Source organism: Callorhinus ursinus, unplaced genomic scaffold (assembly GCF_003265705.2).
Source record: "Callorhinus ursinus isolate GAN/ISIS: 27379988/994484 unplaced genomic scaffold, GSC_fseal_2.0 scaffold33, whole genome shotgun sequence".
NCBI lineage: Eukaryota > Metazoa > Chordata > Mammalia > Carnivora > Otariidae > Callorhinus > Callorhinus ursinus.
In genome coordinates this window covers 1,513,947-1,536,672 of record NW_027397095.1, presented here as the reverse complement: position 1 = coordinate 1,536,672, position 22,726 = coordinate 1,513,947, and the positions used below count along the sequence as shown (strand labels likewise).

The window sequence follows — 22,726 nt, the reverse complement described above, 5'->3', positions numbered from 1 at the left end:
GCCCACAGTGGCTCCTAGGCATCATCATGGTGGCTTCTTAAAAGCTCATGCTCTCCAAGAATCTAATCTAGAATTTTACTAAGATGTGATACCAGGCTCCCTGATTTGTGGTTTCCACAGTTCAATATCTACCCCTTATGTTTTTTTAGAAAAAGAGAGAGAGAGCAAGCAAGTGCAGAGGAGGGGCAGAAGGAGAGAAAGAGACAGAGAGACAGAGACAATCTTAAGCAGGCTCCACGCTCAGCTGTGTGGAGCCCAACGCTGGGCTCGATCTCATGACCCTAGAACATGACCTGAGCTGAAATCAAGAGTCAGATGCTTAACAGACTGAGTTGCTCAGATGTCTCTCTACCCTTTATTAAAGGTAAGGTTAAAAAATCAGGTCTCTCTCCAGTCTTTTGGCTCTTCTTCTGTTTATTGTGATGACTCAAAATTTGCTAACAGTGATACCATGATAATAACCAGAAGACTCTTCAGTGCCCTGGGGTATAACTGATGTGAACTTGGGCCTCATTATTTATGGCAGACCATGATAGCAATTCTCTTAGCTTTTTTTTGGTCTTGTCAACTGCTCACCCATAATACAGAACAGATTTTACTCTGAAAAGTGACGTCCTGGCAGAATATGAACTACGAAGAAAATAATATCCAGATCAACTAATTAAACAAAGAAGATCATACTTTAACCCTATTAGGAAACTATCTGATATCTTCCAGTGCGTATTAATAATGTAGTTTTCACTTTGACATTAATTAGAAATGCTGGAAATACTCCACTTAACAGTTGCTATGCAAAATCACTGCAGCTGCCATCCAAGACAAGCACATAGTTAGGGATACAGACTTGACTCCATCATTGTTATTTTACATTTTACTAAGTACTGACACGGAGCCCACACAGAACATGGAAACATCTCTGGTCACGTGTCAAATAAGTTTACAGCACAGGGTTAGGTCTCAAATAACCCTGGGCACACCCAGGACGGAGGCCAAACATTTGGTTGAGCCAATGAACAAAGGGCTGCCATCCAGGGGCAAAAGTGTCTGCTCTGTATAGACAAGCTAGTTTTATTTCCATTGGATGTCGTCAGAATCCTAATGGCGCGGGCAAGGAGAACTGAGATGTGTTGGTCTTCAGCTTCAAAGGAGATTCTATTGGCTCACTAGTACAAGAACATGGGCCTTCCACCAGGAACATCACTTCCAATAGGAATAATATCTCCACCAAGGCATTCACACGCGCCCATTTGGTCCCCCTTTTAACCAACCATTCATTTTAGGAGGTGGCTAACGCGGACTGGAAGGCGTTCTTGTGACAGCCTTGCGTGCTGTAGATATTGAGGAGATCTGTTGCATGGATGCTCGAATGAAAAAATGGCTCATATGGGCTTAAACCTTTAATGTCAACTTCAAGGGCACCCTGAGATTTTTATTGTGTTAGCAGTCGGAACCCTCTGTGTAAGGGAAATCTTACTCAAGACGGATATGTAAAGCAGATTTTAAAACTGTAGCAGCTCTGGTTAAAATAGGAATGGGGGACTCAGAACAACCCCCCACCAAGCACGTCTCCCACATCTCTACTCCCTATGGAGCCCGATCTGAATACACTGCCTGAACAACTGAGCTAACTGGCACCGGAGCCCACTGACTAATAGGATGCTAATTTTGCCATTCTGGAAGGAGGGAGGATGCACTAAGAGAAACTGTTACAGGGGGGCCCAGGAAGGTGGAGGAGCTGAGATCCAGAGCCCTAGAGCGAAAGGATGACTGGCCCCTGAACGTGGATGGGAGCCGGAGGCAGACCCGGGGTGGGGGGTAGGGGGTGGGCGGAGGGGGGGCATATCAGGCTGTGAGCCACAGGTCCTGCTACCTCTTCCTGCTCTGGGTTCAGTGATCCCAGCAGACGCGCCCATCCCCCACGGTGCCACGCGGGCCATTGCTCCATGGGCTCAGGGAGGTGATGGCCCCAAGGTGTACTCATTTTGACCAAACACTGGTTAATATCCGTAATGAGGGATAAATAATTAGCAAGTTCCTGCCTCATGCTGTTCTGCTTTTGGTTCCAAAGATGAACTGCTGAAGTGTGGGCTTCTGCCATGCTCAGGAGTACCGTAGAGGAAAATGTGCCTGCGTGTTTGCAAGCACGTCTCGCCTGACACGGGAGCCTTTGGAAGCCGAGCGATGGCACGGCAAAATACTAACGTGCTCATTTCCCAGGCTTGGCGTTGCTGTTTTCTGGCAGTATGACTCTGGACACGTCATTTCTCTCTCTTGCCTTCAATTTATTCACCGGTAAAACCAGAGGGTTGGACCCTATGACCTAAAAGCCCCTGCTAACGATAACCCTGCACTTATGTAACCCTGCCCTTTGGCACAGAAGCTGGTTCAATGTCAGATGCGAGGAGTGCCTTAAATGGAATCTAAATTCAGAAATAAATTGAGCAGCCAAGGTTGAGTCCTTTGAATAAACTGATCACCAAAATGTTGTGTATGTTCCATGTCTACTCTATACATGATACTATGTTAGGTGCTATAGGAAACAGAGAATTTATATCATATAGATAGATAGATAGATAGATAGATAGATAGATAGATGTAAAAAGTTACCTCTGAATTTCTCAAACGGTATTTGAACATACATTTACTGATATATGGCTTATAGTGAAGGTTTACGGGGGTAGAGAGCAACCATTTGTACCTATTTATTTTTTAAAAAATGTGTTGCAGGGGAGCCTGAGTGGCTCAGTTGGTTAAGTGTCTATCTTGGGCTCAGGCTCAGGTCATGATCTCAGGGATCAGCAGGAGAGCTCCCTGCTCAGCGGGGAGTCTGCTTCTTCCTCTCCCTCTGTCCCCCCCCCCCCCCCCCCCCCCCCCCGCATGGTGTGTGTGCACACGTGCTCTCTCTCAAATAAATAAGTAAAATCTTTAAAAAATGTGTCGCATTTGGCCAGGAGGTAGATACGAACAGAATATGAGACCTCATGGATTTCATAGCTATTTTGGAAATATATCTCTAACTTTGTAAATCTGGTCACCTTTACAATTAGATAGAATTCTCTTGTCATATGTAGAGCTTGTCTTTCCACAGGTGACACGTGCAATATTTCATTTTTTTCAAAGACTTTATGTATTCATTTATTTAAGAAAGAGAGACAAAGAGAGCGTGAGTGGGGGAGGGACAGAAGGACAAGCAGACTCCCTGCCAGGCACAGAGCCTGCCGCAGTGCTCGATCCCAGGACCCCGAGACCGTGACTTGAGCTGGAGTCAGACACTTCACCAACTGAGCCATCTGGGTGTTCTCCCGCCCCCCGTTTTTTAAAAATTTATTTATTTGAGAGAGAGAGCAAGAGTGGTGGCAGGGAGAGGGACAAGCAGACTCCCTGCCGGGCACAGAGCTCGCTGCAGGGCTCGATCCCAGGACCCTGAGATCATGACCTGAGCTGAAACCAAGAGTCAAACGCTCAACCAACCGAGCTCCCCAGGCGCCCCTGACACGCCCAATACTTCTAACTAAAACAAAACACTCAAGAGAGTATAATACTACAGTGAAAAAAGATACCGTATTTCCCTTCATTGCTAAGTCAAGATTACCCCAACACCGCTACCAATAACATTTTGGCCCGCCACTCCTGACTCATCTTCCGTTTCATTTGAGTAATTTCATTTCATAAGCAAGGACTAAAATACGTGGCCCAATTTCCGTACCTTTAGTCCTGTATTTTCTAAATATAGCAAATAGCTCATTTGCAATAAATTTAATATGAAATACTTGGGAATTCTTCTTGGTGCAGTGTTATTAAACTGTACATAGTAATTAAGATATTAAAAACACATGCTCCCCAAAGCCACCAGACATTGTAATTATTTTTCAGGCTATTAAGCAAAATGACAGAAGATTTTTTAATGATAAATGTGTTTTGGAATGCATCGGCTAATTCCCTTTTACTTCATGATATAATGTTTAGCTCCACAGAGTCTAGGTCTGCTATTTAAAGACCAACTCACATTGTCCTTTTGTAACTCAGAAGTCATTCATTGGCTCTTGTTAACACGCCATTGTAGATACTCCGTCTTTCTCACACACACACACACACACACACACACACACACACACACACACACACGTTCTGGCTCCATATGGAAATGGCCCTTCCTAAAGTTCTGCCACGCTATTTGTATGTGAAGAAGTGTGACAGACACTGGGACATAATTCCATTTGGAAAGGCCTTTTATTTATATTTGCCTCTCAAATGGTCTCTCCTTTTATTTCGAAATTTTAGATCAATGTTGGCTTTTCTAGCAACCATCGGACTAGGCCAGTGTTTTACGACTGTCGCTGGTTTTATTGTGGGAAGACTCTGAAAAAAGTTCCTCAGAGTGTTTTCTATCATGCCTGAGATTCATTTCCAGATTTTGTTTTTAAATCACATGCTAAGGAATGTCCTGAGAACCTCTCTGACACTTAACAACTTTACTAATTAACTTATTAAAAATTTTGACTTTCTATTTCAGAAGCCAGCGCCTTTTCACGATACCGGAGTCATCTGTCAGGCATCTTAAAAATACTTTTCAGGTGTTTATGGAGCGGGATGGAAATGGCGCTGTCCCACTGTCTGCTTACATGTTAAATTCTTCTTTGACCACCTGGCATCATTTTATAAATTTGAGATAGCTAATAGAAAGTTTGTCTGCTGTGCCTTAACTTGAAGCCATGTCACCAAGTGTCTCAGTTTCCACACCAGAAAGCACGGTAGTTGGTTTTGTAAGAATCTTCTAATTGAGGTTTGGTAAATGGCGTGCTTATTCTTTCTCTGCTGATGATTTCAGAGCTTCAACCATAGAAATGACTATATCAGGGACTTGGAGGTTGTTAGACAAATTAAGGAGTTTCTGCTTCTTGCACGTGTACATGTCCTCTCTGTCTAGATCTTGCTAACCGACACAAGGTGGGGCGTGGCTTCAAAGAAGCAGAAGGCAAGAGCACACAGCCAGAAATCAGCGGCCCTGGATCGTAGGTCTGGGCCTCCCACTTACGATCTGTCACTCACTTGGCCTTCCTGTGCCCCTCCTTTCTTCATCTGGTAAATGGAGGTAATGATGCCTGCTTCTCAGAGCCGTTGTGAAGATCAGTTTATCTAATGTACATGAAAGAGCTTTACAAACTGAACCGCCGCTGCGCCATTATATGGCAGAATTATTATCATTCCCATGGAGTCACGTGGCTAACCTGATCCAAAGACTGGACACCTATCTGGCCGCAGAGGAGGGAAACTTGAGGGCTGATAAATGCAAAAGTGGTTTTCTAATTTAATGTTTTCATAGCCTAATGGGCACAAGGCAGTAGGACAGAAGAATTGGGGGGCGGGGGCAGGGAAGGGCAAGTTGAAGTTCCATCTGCCCAGGCTTGGAGGACTGGTGGGAAGAGAACAATCTGAAAAGATGAGAGGTTACAAAGTAGAAAGGGGTGACCTGGGAACAGGGTGTTTTAAAAAGAGTGGCAGAGCAGAGAATAAAGTCACAAGACTTGTTCACAAGAGGGTGCTGGGTTAAAGGCTGACCTTGAGCCACAAATCACGGAATCACACGGCTGGAAGGAATCTTAAGAGGCCATCTCGTCCACTCCCCCACCATTCAGCAGGACATTTCAACCATCCCAAACAGATGAGACTTTTATCCAACTTTGAATGAAATTTGGTGTCAGAGCTTTTCAACTGTTTACAACAGGCAGGGAAACAATTTCTGGAATTTCATTTGAACCGGAACTGAAACTGGGGAAAAACAATAAACAGCGAGATTTTCCTGGGGAAGAATAACAGAGAACAGCTCAGGGACCGCTAAATTCACACTAACTACACAGCTACTCTTAAAGAGAGAGAAAATGTCACCAACAGAACTGGGTTAGAGGGCAAATGGCCCACAGTATCATCTGGGTAAGAACGTATTGTGATCATTCTTGGTATATGGGGGGGTCTTCTCTCCAGGCAAAAATAAAAACAAAACGTGTGTGTGTGTGTGTGTGTGTGTGTGTGTGTGTGTGTGTGTGTGTGTGTGTTTAAAGCAATATTGCCTAGCAAATTTCAGAACTGATACTGAGGGCTTAAAGGAGTTCAACTGCTCTGCTAACACAAGACAATAAATCCTTGCACAAATTAGAAACTGAAAAGGAAATAAAAAGGTCCTCATTTCCAATCGTGGGAATGTTACACATGAACTCTGGCTTGGAACGAGGAGGGGAGGCCATTCCACACCTGCAGGCCTTCCCAGGAAAGGGGCCCAGGCCTGACCCTGAACCCATCCCCTCAAGGTTACACCATGGGACTGTCAATATGGAAATAATGTTACTTTATTCCCTTAGTGAGTATATTATTTCCAGTGCTATCAACAGCAACTATAACCTGAAAGGAGGCAGCTGAGAATTGCCACGGAAGAAAGTGAAGAGTTATTTTGGGAAGTGCTCATAAATGGCCCAGCTATGGTCCATCTGGATGGACGCACGTGGGCATACATGCATAGATAGAGAGAAGTAGGTAGCTCTGCATTTACAGATGTGTATGTTGGAGCACGCTACTATAGCTTAATAGATGCAGCCCCAAGCAAGGGGCCTAGGAAAATAGCCATTACACTCCTAGACTCACCACTCACTTACGTGTGAACTTGGGCAAGTTAACTTGATTCTATCCACCTCCCCCCTTCCAGTCACTAAAACTTTAGGTCAGTTTAGCCAGGCATTCAGTGAATCCAGATGTTTGGCAGTGTACAGGAAACAACATCTGGATGATTGATCGAATTTTCGACCAAACCCACTAGATGTTTTGGCAGCATGCCCACTCAGCCTTCGGTGGATTTCTGCCTCAGTTTCCCTAGCTATAAAAAAGGGACAATGATCATATATCACTCACTCACAGGCGTCAGTAAGGACTAAATAATGTCCAAAGGCAACAATGAGTTCTTGAAAAGACTGATTCTGTGATAGGACTCTATCTCATACCATCCCGGGTTGACTATTTTTCCCAGCACAACCAGTTAGACTTTTAGAACATGAAATCACTTTGAAATGTGGTTATGTGCTATACAAACACGACACATCATCATCATCTTCTTCACCATCATTATCATCATTGTAACGTTCTTCTTTGACTTTCTTAAAATGTCTCACTTTCAGACTGAGTCACAGCCAAACTAGGAATTTTACTGAAGGTCTGAAAACAAATGTGTTTGGGCACAGATGAGAAAAAGAAGTCACTGTGGGTGTTTGGAGCCCAAGCAATTTTAACAGCTCTACTTAAACAGGTAAAACTGGTCTATCAATGAGAATTAATTGGTTGCTCAATGGTATTTGTAAGGGAACCAAAAATGTTCACATACACACATATTCACGGCAGAGGTGGGAGAAAGAAATTGTAATGGTGCCTTTTTCAACTCTCATAATATACACCTCCCTACCCATGAACTGGTTTCAGCTTTTGGGGCTAGAAGTCAGACGAAGGGGATGGAAGGAAACAATATGGGGGAGCAAAGAAGAGACACATGAAAGGGATCTACAGTCACACAAAATTGGGGAAGCAGATTAGACAGACTGGCAAAAAGTACGGGAATAATGCTCCCTTTCAAACTCAAGGAGAGTTTCTCTCTAGGGAGAAAATCCTGAATTATAATCATCTCAACTGCCATTTACTGTCTGTCGGGCATATGCAGTTATATATATTTGTGTATATAGGTAAAAATATGTAATACATAAAATATGTTATATCTATAATTATATTTAAGCTTTCTATAATGGGGGTATAGATAAGATTTCTAATCCGCACAAGAACCTTGTAAGAGAGGTTTTGATATCTCTCTGTACTAGAGATGAGAAAACTAAAGCTCAGGTCCGATGACTTGCCCAAAGTTCTATACCTGGTAATATCCACAGCCAAGCTCCGATCCATCTGGATCCAAAGCCCACGTTCTTCCCACTATCCCACATGGTCTCCCATAGCATGAATATCAAACCCTCAACGTCTTTGCTACAAGGCTGTATTTTTTATGAGACTGACGCGCTGCCCACTGCGCTAAGACGGTAAGGCTGTATTTTGTAGTGACCACTGGATCACATAGAAGCCCACGTCTGATATGATATGGCATTCCCTTTTTCCACTGGGGAGTCCATCTGCAGGCCTTTGATCTTTCTTATGCCTGCCACTCCCTGGTTTTGTCTTTACCTACTCATTGTTCATGGCAGCTTTCGGCGCTCACGCCCTCTGCGATGCTTCTTGCCCTAGCCCCGCCCACCTCAGGCCTCCGCCTGCCAGCCCGAGTGGATGAGTGGCAGCCGTCCTCCGGCTCTTCATCACAGGCTGCCTTCTATCTGAAAGCACATTCTATGCCTGTGCTTCCTTCCAAGGAAGCTATGAATACAGAGCATTAGACTTGTGGGTCCCAAAGGCCCTGGCACCTGGCTGAGCACATAGTAGGTGTTCCTTCAGGTCCACTGACCAAAGAGATCTGTTGATAGTATTCTTTTAGGATTAGGGGCACAGTGATGCAGCCTGAGAGTCTGGCCTCACTAGTGTGTGTGGGGGGGGGCGGGGGGAGGTGGTCTAACCAGTCGAGTGGAGCCCCCCAGATAGAGCCGGGTAGAGATAATTGGGAAATTATTCAGAGGACAATGACCGCTGTTGTCCCCAGGTGAAGCATATCATGCCCTTAACACCTCCACAGAAGTGGTTTACACTGTGCTCTGAACCCTTCAGAGACGCATTCTGGAGAAATCATACTACGTCTAGCCGGGCTCTGCAGAACTTCGTGAGGTTGGGAGTTCACAGAGAGAAGGGTCTTTCAGGCAGCGACTTCCATTATCATGTGCTCAGCAGCACTAACAACTGGTTATTAAGTGCTCACTGAGTGCAGAGCACTTAATTAGGCACTGGAGGAGCCAAACCCAAGTGTGTTGTAAATACTTTCACAAAGCCATTTGCAGTGAAATATGCCACTATTAGAAAGCCCTTCCAAACATTTTCTAAGAACCACAAAAATGTCATTGCTAATCTTCATATTAAAAAATAAAGCCATGCCAGTGTCTTCATACACAAACCTCTGCCCCTGCATAAGGATTTTAGTTGCATTAAGTTCTTTCCAGGCTACAAATAGAAGTTGGTGGTGCCAGGGCCCTCCCACCCATGGATCACGGAGCAGGAACACTGTCACTCTGGTATACGGTGGCACTTTTGGTGGCATTTTTTTTATTGTGGCCACAAAGCAATCACAAGCAGATGGTACAACTAACTTCTATTTGTGTCTTAGTTACTAAACTCCTCATGAGAGGAAAAACTCTGTGTACAGGTCAAGGGAATCTGTGGGTGTCTCTGTGCATGGCAGTGAGTCAGAAGTTGGCAAGGGTGCAGTGAAGCTGGTCTTCTAGTATCTTCCTAGTGGCAGTGAAAGCTGATACACGTCCCCGTTGGAAAGCAATTTGGAAACATGCATTAAAATGCTCCTATCTTTTAACCTGATAACACCAATATTTTAAGAAAATGATCTAAGATCAGGAGAAAGCACCATGCGTGAAGAGGTTCTTTATTTATGATGGTAAAAAATTTGAAGCAATCTCAATGTCCAGCAAAGGCAAACTGACTATTATGATGAATACTTAAAGAAATCTTAGGCAGCCACAAAAAAAATGATTAATATGAAGATTTGTGACAACATGAAAAAGTGTTTCCAATATAGTGTTAATTTTAAGAACTATAAATCACTTGTGTAGTTCCAGTTATGTAACAAGTCTGTGTGAGTGTGGTTTTCTGAACAAATATTAGAAAAGAACAGCTAAAAATGATGGGATTGTGAGATATATTTTTGGATAGAATAATGGGATTGTGAGAAATATGTTTCCATTTTCCAAGCTTTCTCTAATATTACAATATTTTCTTTATTATTTAAAAGTGGGGTGAAGGGGCATCTGGCTGGCTCAGTTGGAAGAGTGTGTGACTCTTGATCTCAGGGTCATGGGTTCGAGCTCCATGTTGGGTGTTGCAATTACTAAAAAAAATAAACTTAAAATAAAAATGGAGTAAAAAACAAGAGTCAGAAGTCCTTTTTAACAGAGAGAATCTTTTTTTAAGATTTATTTATTTGAGAGAGAGATAGTGTGTGTGTGTGTGTGTGTGCGCGCGCGCGCGCATGCGTGGGGGGAGGGGCAGAGGGAGAGAGAGAATCTAGCGGACTCCCGCCAAGCATGGAGCCCGACTTGAGGCTTGGTCTCATGACCCTGAGATCATGACCTGAGCTGAAATCACAAGCCAGACACTTAACCCACTGAGCCACCCAGGCGCCCCCACAGAGGGAATCTTTGAAGGAAATGAGGAACGGCTGCCTCTCCAAAAGCCCAAGAACACAATTGGAGCAGCGGACACTGACCATCCCTCATTTTTTTTTTCCCATTTCCATTTTTGTTCAATTTACCACTTACCTGGTTAATGTGCTTCAGCTTGTCAATAATTTGACTGACCACTGGCTCAGGGCCCTTCATTTTCAGCTCATGGAGGTTGAACTGATTTTTCATGCCATTCCTCGCTGCCTTCTGGCTGTATCTGGAAAGGGGACAGTAAAGAAAAGGTTTGTCACAGGAGGGTCCCAAGCAAAATAAAAGCTGACTATACTTGATGCCAGTGGTCAAGCTGACCACAAGCTCTCTTCAGCCTTTTAAACCACGGGATGACCCTATGGTGCAAAAGTAAACAACTGCCGAAAGAATCTATTTGCAATGGAGAACCTTCAACAGTCAACAAACATTAATTCAACATCTTTTTTTTTTTCCCCCCCAAGGAGTTAGGGATACAACAATGAACAAGAACAAGACAGACAAAGTCCCCTCCCTTATTGTGTTCTGGATCTAGTGTGGTGTCCAGAAGGGTAAGGGCCAGTGGCAACTCAGAGTGATGAGAGCTACTTAGTTAAGGGAGGTCCTGCGTCTTAGGGGAACACGCACGCAGAAGGGACATTAACTCTGAGTGTGCTCTCTACTCACTGGAAAAAGAACGATGCTTATATATCCTTTACCTCTTCCTTCTCCTCCACTGCCTCCTCCCACCATTTCTTGTAGGCCTTGGAGTTGGGTTTCTTTTCAGGAGGCATTCCCAAGCCATGTACAGTATAAATTTGCCCTTGCCTGATACATTTTCCCCCCCAATTACAATAGGATAGTCGGTGTGTTAAGGGCAAATTCGTATTTCTTTTATTTGTATTTTTAATTACAAAAATAATGATGTTCATTGTAAACAATTTAAACAGTACAGAAATAAACAAAGCATAAAGTAAAAGTTCCCCCATCATCCTATCCTTCCAAGAGAGAAGCATGGCTAACAGTCTGATCTATATTCTTCTAGGGGTTTCTTTTACTAACACATAATTCTAAGCCAAATTGGAAGTATACTAGTCATGCTGATTTGCAAATTTTTATCACTTAATATATATCTTGGACGTATTTCCATGTCAGAACATAAACAGCTGTCTTGTCCTTATTCTTCGGTATGGCTGTATCATAATTTATTTATCCAGTCCCTGATGAACAATGGAGTTATTTCTAATAATTTGCTAATACAATGCCGCAAAGAACATCCTCGTATACCAATCTTCGCACATTTGCACGAATAGCTATAAAGGATAATTTCCTAGAATTTAGTCACTTCATATTTCTTTTTTTAAAGATTTTATTTATTTATTTATCTGAGAGAGAGAAAGAGAGCATGAGCAGGGGGGAGGGGGAGGAGCAGGAAGCCTGACGTGGGGCTTGATCCAAGGACCCTGAGATCATGACCTGAGCCCAAGGGTGACGCTTAACTGACTGAGCCACACAGGCGCCCCTCACTTCGTAATCCCAAATTATGATGTGCAATAAATAATTAACACTACTGTATTTTTGCATATGACTGTGCAAGGCAGTTTCTTATCATTCAGCTTACTTGAGCTTCTCAACCACACTGTGACGTGGGTAGGGCAGACGTCTTTATTACTTATTACTGAAAATTCCACAACTTCAGAAGATATTGACCTGGTTTTGTTAGGTGTTCCCTTCCATGATACAATGTATCTGCCAATATTAAGGACATGCCTTGAAAAAGACCTGTGGTAGCAGAGGAGGTCAGGAAATCTAGTTCTGACTTTCATAATTAAAAGGCATCCAATGAAAAGGAAAATACTTTTTTAAAATAATCCCTACACCCAACATGGGGCTTGAACTCATGACACCAAGATCAAGAGTGGGGTGCTCCTTCGATCAAGCCAGCCAGGCGCCCCATGGAAAGGAAAATATTTTGTAGTAAAGTTGAAGAGAACATTTGATTGCATTTCTTCTGAAATGATAGCCTAACATATTCCGCTTATTTAACTTTGAAGATTAGTGAATACACAGATCACCAACCACCAGACACCAGTTGCCCTTGGGGCTGTATTAAAGAAATGCAAAGCAGCGTTCTTTATTTATATATCTTGTGGCAATCAGCTTACCAGCCTCCTCTTTTATGTTCACATAATGCTGTTTAAATACCATCTCCCTCCTGATGATACCAGCAACTTCATCATGTCTTTCTTTGCACCTACTGACGCCTGAAGCAGAGACCCTATTCACAGATAAAGAGGCAAGGCTTATTATAAATCTTCTGAAATGAACTTCAGGAATGTGTCCCCAGAGACATTTCCATGGGCTTATTCATATTGAAGCTTGCCGGCCACTTTTATGCCTGCCCCTACAAAACAAACGTCTTCCTAAAGTTTATGATCCTCATTGGAATAGTGTAAAGACATCTGCCAATGTAGCGATTTTGCCCTATGCTCCCTCTTCCAAATCACCTATAAATATTAAATCATATTAGTCCCCCAGCTGATCCCTTGCGGCCCTACTGTATTCTTTCCCGCCATCCGGAAAAGTGTCCCCATTGCTTGCTCTATTTTTTGGTTTCTTATCTCCAAGCTATGGATCAGGAGCCAGGACAAAACACTGCTCTCCAATCCCATGGTGACTCAATTTTTTAAAAACAGCTTTGGGTTGAAAAGCTTGCCAAACTTTTTGAAAGTTGAAATAGCATCCACTGTTCTGCTCTATCCATGTGCTATTTAAATCCTCAAAGGACTTTAGTAAATTAAGCATGGTTTCTGGTTACAGAAGTGTTAGGAAGAGCTGGCCTGTGGCTTTGACCTAAAACTTGCCTTTATTTTCTGTATTCCTCAAAGCAGTAACCCAAAGTACTGATCCAACTGATTCCCATAGCTGCTAAAATTTCATGGCACTGTTTTAAAACTTGGCGATCTTGCACTCTGTCTTTAGGTGTCTCAATACCTCCCCCACGCCCCGATCATTTCTGTTTCCCACCACTCTACCCTGTTCTCCTTAGCTGGACAAAAGACAGAATGGAATCTTAAAAGCCATGAGTACTAAATGGAATATTATGAGGACGTGAAAAGGACGAAGTCGATCTGTATGTGTTGGTATGAAGCCAAATTCAAGATACATTGCCGCAGGTATAAGCAGTGGTCAAGAATGTACGGTGTGATTCCATTTGGGGTAAAAATGGGTCTGTTGCGGGGCTCGGGCACCAGCGACCTGGGCTTCAGAGACCTCCACCCCGCCTCCGACGCCAGGATGCCTCCAGAGGGCACAGTTTTATTAGTTTAATAATCCATAAAGCAAGTCAAGTATTAAAAAACCAAACCAAAAAAAAAAAATGGGTCTGCAGAGGCATGACTCTCCTGTACTTTCTATGTGTCCAGATAGATGCAGAACATTTTTAAGAAATGATAATAGCAGTTATCTCTGGTGAGCAAGGGGAGATGTTGGGGGAACTCTTAATTTTATTTTATATTCTTCCATACCTTGTACATTTTTAAAGCTTTATAATAATTTAATGCTTAACGAGTGAAGTTTTATATAGTAGTTAATTTTCTTAAGGCAAAAAAAAACAAAAGGAAGGAAAAGATAATTAAAAGCAGGGCCTATGGGAAATCCTTCTTCTTGGTAAGAGTTACGGTGGCCATTCCTAACAGCTCAAAGGTGACTTCTTTTTTTTTTTAAGATTTTATTTACTTATTTGACAGAGAGAGGGACAGCGAGAGAGGAAACACGAGCAGGGGGAGTGGGAGAGGGAGAAGCAGGCTTCCCGCCGAGCGGGGAGCCCGATGCCGGGGCTCGATCCCAGGACCCTGGGATCATGACCTGAGCCGAAGGCAGCCGCTTCGTGGCTGAGCCACCCAGGCACCCCTCAAAGGTGATTTCTTAGGACAGAATGCATATTTACAGAATGCAATATACATGACGTTGCCCTGGACTTCCCCCAAACACAGATCCAAAGGTATTGCTATTCAGTGAAATTTTGCATTCTTGGGAGATACAACATTGAGGTCAGAGAAATAAATAATCTGCCACGACCACCACCACCAGCACGCCACAAGACAGGCACCAAAGGCGATCTGAAAATCTCTAAGGACAACAGGAAAATGAATGCAGGAGAATGTCCCCTCGGCTATAGCAATGTGGCAGATGTGATGTGCCCCCGGGGAGTTTTATGGACCATGCACGCTCCGCTTCAAGCCTGGAGGGACTCGGTTAGGGGTGTCTCCATAGCTTTTGCATTAATTAATTCAGCATTTCATTTTCACTGGCTCCCTCTGCGCCACTGGCGTGCAGGGTCCATGAGAGCCTCTGAACGGGGACAAGCCATCACTGCGCGACCCTCATCCACAGATTGCCCAGAGCGCCAGGAACGGGGACGCCGTCAGCCACGGAGGATTTTAATGATGAGTTATCTACTTAGTGACACTCATCTCTAATTAGATTAATTGTCCTCTCTCAGGAATACTGCTTCTTTCCTAAAGCTCTGCCATGGTTCTGGCAATGAATACCAGCCAGCAGAGGAAGAAAAATGAAGAGGGAAGTTCCTATCTCCAGAATCTCAAGTTTTCTTAGCTGGACATGTTACATGTAATCTAAGAAGCATCACCTTTACGTATTACATGCAGTGTCTTTGCCTTTTCCCATCCACTTTGGTATCTGCTTAACACAAAAATGTCGGCCATAATGCCAAGAAATCCCTATTTGTGAAGTGAAAAGGGGGACATGGTTCTGTTCAGGCAGATTGGTCAAGGATTGGGGGGAGGAGAAGGGGGGTCCCGGTGCAAAAGCCATAAAGAGAAAAGGAACCTAATTAAAACAGGACATCTGGGCATGCTTGTCTTGGGACAGTTGAAGCAAAGAGAGCACTTGTAGAAGAGGAATAGAGTCAAACAAGCGTAAAATGGGCGATCTTTTCTTCCCATTTCTGTGCTGGCTGCAGCAGCAAGGGTATAGTGGAAAGAAATCAATGAATTCAAATGTAGAAATCACTGGAAACGGAAGCACCCTTAAGAGATCATCTTGTCCAATCCACTCATTGGTAGGTGAAGAAACTGAGACCCAGAGAGGGGCTTTTCTACCAGCACAAGTTGTTAGTATCACAATCCGCCCTTTAGAAGAAAGTCCGTTCTTTAAAAGGTCCCTTTAAGGGGCGCCTGGGTGGCTCAGTCATTAAGCGGCTGCCTTCGGCTCAGGTCATGATCCCAGGGTCTTGGGATCGAGCCCCACATCGGGCTCCCTTCTCCGCGGGAAGCGTGCTTCTCCCTCTCCCACTCCCCCTGCTTGTGTTCCCTCTCTCGCTGTGTCTCTCTCTGTCAGATAAATAAATAAAAAAAATCTTTAAAAAAAAAACGCACCCTGCTGATTTCAAACATTGCTAGCCCGGATATAAGGCAGGGAGGCTTCTAGAAAATGCACTTTCCTTCTTCCCCTAGGCATTAGAATGGTGGCAAGTGTTTGAGAGCGAGTCTTAGAAGGACTAACTCCCCCACCACCCCCAAAATAAGTGATTTTACAAAAGTTTAATTTGCCGCCAGGTTAGACCAAGAGCGGCAAGTTACAGAGCTCACATTCTCAGAGCGCCATCTTATGGAAAGACTGCAGTACTGCATACAGCCCCTGATGTATCAGCTCGTTTCTTTAGAAATGAATAAATAATCCACAATAATCACTATGGAAAAATGGGATAATTGAAAGAGTATAAATAGCTTTAAAAACAAACCAGAATACAGGGTAGAAAAACCATCTTGTTAAGAGGCCTAAAAAAAAGTTCCTTCTATCCAGGATGCTGTCTTAATTTACATAAAGGAACAGAAAAATAAAGCAAAGGTGAAAAGAGCTGAGTTTGGTGAATGCATTTAATAAAGATAGCAACAATTTGCTTCTTATTTACTTATGCACATATTTAAAGGAAAATGTTTTCCATATTTGTCAGCACAGCAGTACCACTTGAGAGCAAATCTCAACCAGGAGAGTGCCAGAAACATATATCCACCATACTCCTAGAAGCCCCTCTGTTCTCGAACAACAGCCTTTCAGAAATTAATTACAAATACATTTCAACAGACAGGAAGTAAAAGCTAAAGAAGCCGGAGAGATGTCGATCCATTTATACCTCCTTTAGTGGGCATTAACTATACAAGGGACTATCTGTATTTATTAGAATCTGTTTTTCACCTAGTTTCAAAGCTCCCCGTGAGGGGTGGAGGAGGGGGGGGGACTGAAAGATTGGTCTTGGAATATACTCAAGAAGTCATTTAAACCTAGAGAAGCAAAGAATATTTTCCAGATGGTGAGGAAAGCGTGAGAAGTTGAAAATCACCCGCCATGGGGAGAAGAGTCTGGCTGTGGGGAACAGCCCCCCACCGAGAAGGGAATGCAGAGAGAAAAGGCTGATGATGAGGGGATCACCTGAATGGAACCTTGAGGTAAGGAGAGAGAAAAGTAAATAAGGAAGCCAAAGTGAGACCGCGGGCTAGGCAGAGCCCAGGGTGTGGGAAGGCGGGTAAGGACTGCCTCCTGGGCTTAGAGCCCGACCACCAGCAGTCCGGATGCCAGGCCAGGGCGAGCGGCACTGGCGCAGGGTTCTCAGCAGGGGAGGGGGGGATGTCCTTGCGGAAGGACATGTCAAGGAGAAGACTTCGACCCAGTTTCACTCTTACAAAACCAGAAAGAAATATGTAATTCAGAAGCTCGGGAACCGGGGGGTTAGGTTGTCACAGGACAGGGTGTGCAGTGGGGATTTATTATTCAATCACCCCAAACTCATTTATCAAGTCCTCTTAGACCAGAGAACTAGCCCAGAAAACCAGATGTTTTCTCGTCCCACTGGAGTTAAGCCAAAAGGAAATGATCTTTACCTGTTTTAAGTTAGTTTTTTTTTTTTTTAAGTTAGATTTTGGCTCATGGGAATGAATATCGGGGTCGGAGAGAACCCTCGAAATCATTTAGTCCAATGCCCTCCACTTACAGATGGGCAGACTGGGGCCCGGAGAGGCCAAGCGTCCCTGCGGATATGACTTCCATGGAGCTGTCACGCTCCCCAATGGAAGGGCCAAGAAAGGAGTCGGAGAACGGGTCACCTACCTCAACAGCCCATGACAGCATTGTGGCACAGCGACAGATGGTCAAAATAGTGATGAGTAATTAGTTTCAGGAGGTGAAAGTCAGTTTAGTATATGCAGTTTACCAAGACCACGAGTACATCATACACTGTAGAAAGGCTGAGTCACGGGGCAGAAGGAGCCCCAGCCTTGTCGTCGAGACATAGGTTCATGAGCTGGTTTCCACCACTTACTGTGTGCCTTTTGACAAATAATGAAACCCTGCTGGGCTGGAGTTTCCTTATCTGTAAAATGGGGATGATGCCACCGGCCTTGTTTTGAGGACGAATTGATAGCCTGAATGCTAGTACATTGGGACAGCACAGGCAATGTGCTTAAAACAGTGCCCAGCACATCCAGATGAGGGTTGCTGTTATTATTATGTGAACGCACTGAACACCGTGCTGACATGCAGTAGGTGTGCAATAAATGGTATTCGAAAAGGATTTCCGGAAGGAGGATGAAGACACCTTGCGATGAATTGTCCGGGGAAGCGTCAAATCCACTCCTCCCCACGCTGAAGAGACCTGAAGAAATAGAAAGCATCTTGGTTGTCTAAGGACGCCCCAGCTAAAGTCCAAGTCGAAGCAGGGGCACTGATGGTGTAGGATTAGGGAACAATGACACGGCCAAAAGCACCCAAAGCTTTCTTTCGGATTGTGATTGAGCAGTGATGTGTGCGTAGCTTCAGCAGAGATGTCCTCACGCGGAGCTTCCAGGGGACAGGGCCTCTGGGGGGAGGGGGGTGGGGGACTCACCAGACAGGACTTCAAATGGTTCAAACTTAATTGTCACCCGCTGAAGAACAAATCATTTCCTGAGGCCCAGGGCAGTGACCAACCCACTTGGGGTGTCAGAATCCCGACACACTCGTCCCCCCACATTTTACATTCCTCCTCTCTGGGACCCCAAACTGTCTACTCCCACTTTGCAGAAGTGGCACAAGCCATGAATTCGATGGCTCCTGAAAACACCCACACACTTGTTCAAATCTCTCTCTTGAGGACACCGCTTTGTCTGTCGCAGGTCCCCGCGGGTCCACAACAAACAGCCATTCTTCAACGCAGTGATCTGCCAAATGGAGGCCGGGACCCCCAAAGTCGACCCACAGTCACACTTCGCTGACCAGTTTGAGAGGCAGGCATGTCGGAGTTAGGGAAAAAGGGGACTTCTTTTCTTCCCTCATGTTGTGTTTCAAGCATGTGCAGTAACAAAGGAAAGCCTCCTCGGTGTTGTTCCGGGCATCCCGCCGAACCTTATTTAATGACCCCCCAAAGATCACGAGGGGAGGACACACTGCGTTCCCGTGAATAGGTACCGCCGACATACTTGAAAGGAAAGCTCACTATTCCTGTCGCTGCTTGGCTGTCAGTTCCTCTTGTCTTAGCCACACTCATGTGCAGGCCTCAAAGCCTTCAGTGTGCAGGATTAGGCCTACCCAGATCCTGAGCCCGTGGTGACAAAGGCAGGAAGGCGATCACTTGGCTGACCGGCCTGTCAAGCCCCAGGCTCTGGAATTAGTCTTGCACCTCAAAGCCAGTCTTTCTTGTTTGGGGAGTGAGCCCCAGAGGTTTGGGCATAACTTCCTCTTGCCAGCTAGATTTCCCTGGGCTGTGCCACCTGAACTCTGTCCTGGTTTCCTTGTTTGTATTCGTCTCTGGGTCAGTCCTCTGCTTCACCCCATGCCTGGCATACAGTAGGCAGTCCATAAATGTCTGTTGAACTGAACGGAGACTGAATGCCTCACCCAGACCTCAGCTTGTATGGTGGAGACTCTAACCTACTCTGCCCAGCTCTTGTCAGCTGTCTTCTCTCCGGGGCCTCCCCCCACCCCTCAATCTGTAGCCCCTGAGTGAGAACCTGCCTTATGCTGGACTCCTGTCTGGGTCCTGCCAGGAAAACCGGCCACTGTGTCCCACCCCCTAGATGGCACCACTTTGGAAACCAATGCCTACCTGGAGAAAGGCAGGGTTCCTTCCCTAGGCCCCAGTGAATATCTTTATTCAGGTGGTGGGTCACTTCCCACGTGAGCGGGCCAGCCCGACAGGTAAGTTCCCCCAGCCCAAGCGCCACTCCTTCTAGCCTCTGTACCATCCCCATGGACCAGGCAGGCAGTGCACGCCCATGCCAAGCCCATCCATCATACACACCTGCTAGCAATAACAATTCTTCTCCGAGTGTAAACTTCAGCCCATTTCTGAGTCTGAATCAATGTGATTCTCCTGCTGCAAAAACACATGTGATATACCTGTTATATTTCCTATGGTCAAGGCAGTAACTTTGAAAGCGTGTCAGGGGTGTCTGGTTGGCTCAGTCAGGAGACCATGAGACTCTTGATCTCGGGGTCATGAGCTTGAGCCCCACATTGGGTGTAGATATTATTTAAAAATAAAAAAAAAAGAGTTCCAAATCTGATGGCGAAGTGCCTAGGTTCTCAGCTCTGGGCATCCGAGAAAGGATTTTCCGTCTTCCATCAGTTACAGAATGCAAGTGCTGTCTACTCACCACTTCCCTGTTAAGCATCTACATAGCCCCGAGCTCAGCCACAGAACCACCCCCCCTCGCCTTGGTAGCTGGAGGTCCCAAATTTTCCAATGTTCTGGCCCACTATCTCTAATCTGGACTTCCCATGAAGCCCACATCCTTCCTTTGGCTTTGGCAAACCTGGTCCTCAGAAAATGAAATCTTCGACTAGTGACTGTGTTGGATCCTCCAGCAAATCTGTGACCTAGAGTGTGAAGCTCTACTTCTTCCTGCCCCACCTACACACACGCCACCCTCCATCACGACACCCAGAGAGCTTGGCAGAGGGTGCCGCAGGGGCTGATGGGAGCACTTGGCAGAGGGTGCTGCGGGGGCTGATGGGAGGACGAAGGAACCCCCCCCCCTCAAAAATAATGGCGACCCGGTGCTAGACTTGCCCAAGGACACTGAAAAGTCTTGTCTGCTGAGAGCGGACTGGCTCCTTCTGCTGTCTTCTTCCCTCGAAAGCATTCCCCAAGCCCCCGAATCCAGGCTGTAGTCAGAGCCCGGGGAGGGGGGCGGGCAGGAGGAAGCACAGTCCGCACGTCTGCTTGGTGGAAGACGGTGGCGATGGTGGACCTGGGCAGGGGGACTAGAACAGAATCCCTGAGCACAGCGGAAAGGGCCTACCATTGGTCAGCGTCCCATGATCAGAATAGCTGTGCCCTGGGCAGACCCAAGCTGGGCACCGCCGCGCTCTGCTTGCCAGCAATAAAATCAAACCAATCAAGGAAAGGTGAACCAGAGTGTAAAGCACCGCCAGTCCAACCAGCCCAGTGGCTGCAGGTGCCGTCAGCCCCTCGACTCTTTGCACCTGCTCGGCTGCCGGAACAAGCGGCCCATTGTGTGAGGCTGGGCGCACAGAGGTGCCAAGCAAACGAGAGGGGACTCTCCTGACCAGAAAGTAGATGGCATTCCAGGAAAACTTTACTAAGCCAAATAAAAGTGACTGTAAAGCACTTGGTGAAATAGAAAACGGCTACAGAAATACTTCATAAAAGCTCACGGCAACGCACACAAGGACAACTAGGTCAAAAATTAGCCTCGCTCTCTAGCCCGGAGGGTCTCGGAGAGAGTGAACATTGTCTCCCTCCTGCCAGTTTGCTCAGCCACTTGGTATTCCTCTGCTCTTACCTGCCCTTCAGCCCTGGGCACTTCTCTCCACGGAGCTCTCCCCTCACTGATAGATCTCTGTGGTTAGAGGGCTTCTAATTTCAATTCCGGGTGGTTGTGTCAAAGAGTATTTGGGGCAACAGACACTAAATTCCATTTCTCTTGCTCAGAAGCCCCTTTGGGTTATGTGGTGCTATCAGGGGGGGGAGACATTTTCTTTAAGGTTTAATTATATGAATTTCACCCCAAACTCTCCAATATCAGAAACTCAGAACAACTCTGACAACATCTCAGACAGCCTACCCACCTGCTCTCCTGTAGCCCCAGAGATACCTGGAGGAGTCAAATGAAGGGTTCATTGCCATCCTAAGGACAGCGATTAATACCCTGGGGCTCCTTTGGAAGCACTTTCACTTTGGTCTGTTTGGGAAGGCATCAGGGAAAGAACTGGGAATTCCCAGTCATCAAGGAGGCTTGATGGCATTCCTCCTCGTTTCAGACTCCCTCCCCCTCAAATATCCTTGTCATAGGAGCTCAGAGCCTGTTAGAACTGGAAAGAGCTTTCAAGGTCACTTTGTCCAGCATCTTCATTGTATAAATAAAAGAGAAAGCTGAAGGGCAGTGACTTGTCCAAGGTTGCACACCAGTCCATGGTAGACCTAGGACCCAGGCTGCATGGGCTAAGAGGGTCTCTTCTTACAAGGGCTCCAGAGCTTCACAGGGGATACACAGGCAATGGCTTTTTATTATAGGAGCCATGTCTGCAGAGGTTGAATGGAGGGCTAGCCTCGGAGGCAGATAGGCATTTGATAAGCAGGGCAGTGTCGTGGGTAGAGGGGCACAGACTCCCTGAGTCTAGAGCCCATCTTCCTAGTGCTGTGGCTTTGGGTTAGTTACCTAGCCTCATCAGTAAAATGAGGGTAATAGTAACGCCCAACTCAGAAGGCTACTGTGAAGATAACTCAGTTAATGCACACGAGGTGCCTAGCACAGTGCCTGGTGCCTGGGACGCACCATAGACATGCTAGCTATGACGAGCATTAACCCCCTCCGCTGTCTCAGTCCTACTTTCTCAAGTTTTGCTACGCCTTTAGATAGGATTTGGGGGGTACAGCGAAGACAGACGGGATCAACATGTTTCAGGGAGGAAATGGTAAGAGAAGTCCCAAAATGAAGGCAGAAAGACCAACAGAATGGGTGAGCTGCAATTGCCCCAGCCCGCCTTCATCCCTCCAATGGAAACCCCTACAACCACACCGTTCTTCCATACTTAGAGGCTGCCAGAGGCATAGGCGCCCGTAGGTGACCAGCTGTCTCGCTTTGCCTGGGACTGAGGACTCAAAACCTTCTGTGCCCAAAAGGAGAAGTCTCGGGCAAACTGGGACAAGTTGATCCCTGTAGGGGCCCCAGGGTGTTTGCTGTTTGGGACTACTATTTGTTAGGGCCAGAGTGCAGGAGACAGCTGCTCGATGCCATCCATTAGCATTTACAAAAGCTGGGTTACCCAGAAGACATGTGTAGCGATTTTTTAAAAGACTTTATTTATTTACTTATTTTGGAGAGAGGGAGAGAGAGAGAGAGCGCACAAGAGTGAGTGGGGGGAGGGGCAGAGGGAGAGAGAAT

General features: G+C 45.6%; 1 protein-coding gene across 1 annotated transcript in view; it reads right to left on the bottom strand.

The window, feature by feature from the left end:
- GPC3 (glypican 3) overlaps positions 1 to 22,726 on the bottom strand; it is a 403,812-nt gene that overhangs the window by 92,545 nt on the left and 288,541 nt on the right. The window contains exon 6 of the mRNA XM_025852524.2: positions 10,452 to 10,572. Coding sequence (XP_025708309.1) covers positions 10,452 to 10,572 — 121 coding nt within the window. The remainder of the gene's footprint in view (positions 1 to 10,451; positions 10,573 to 22,726) is intronic.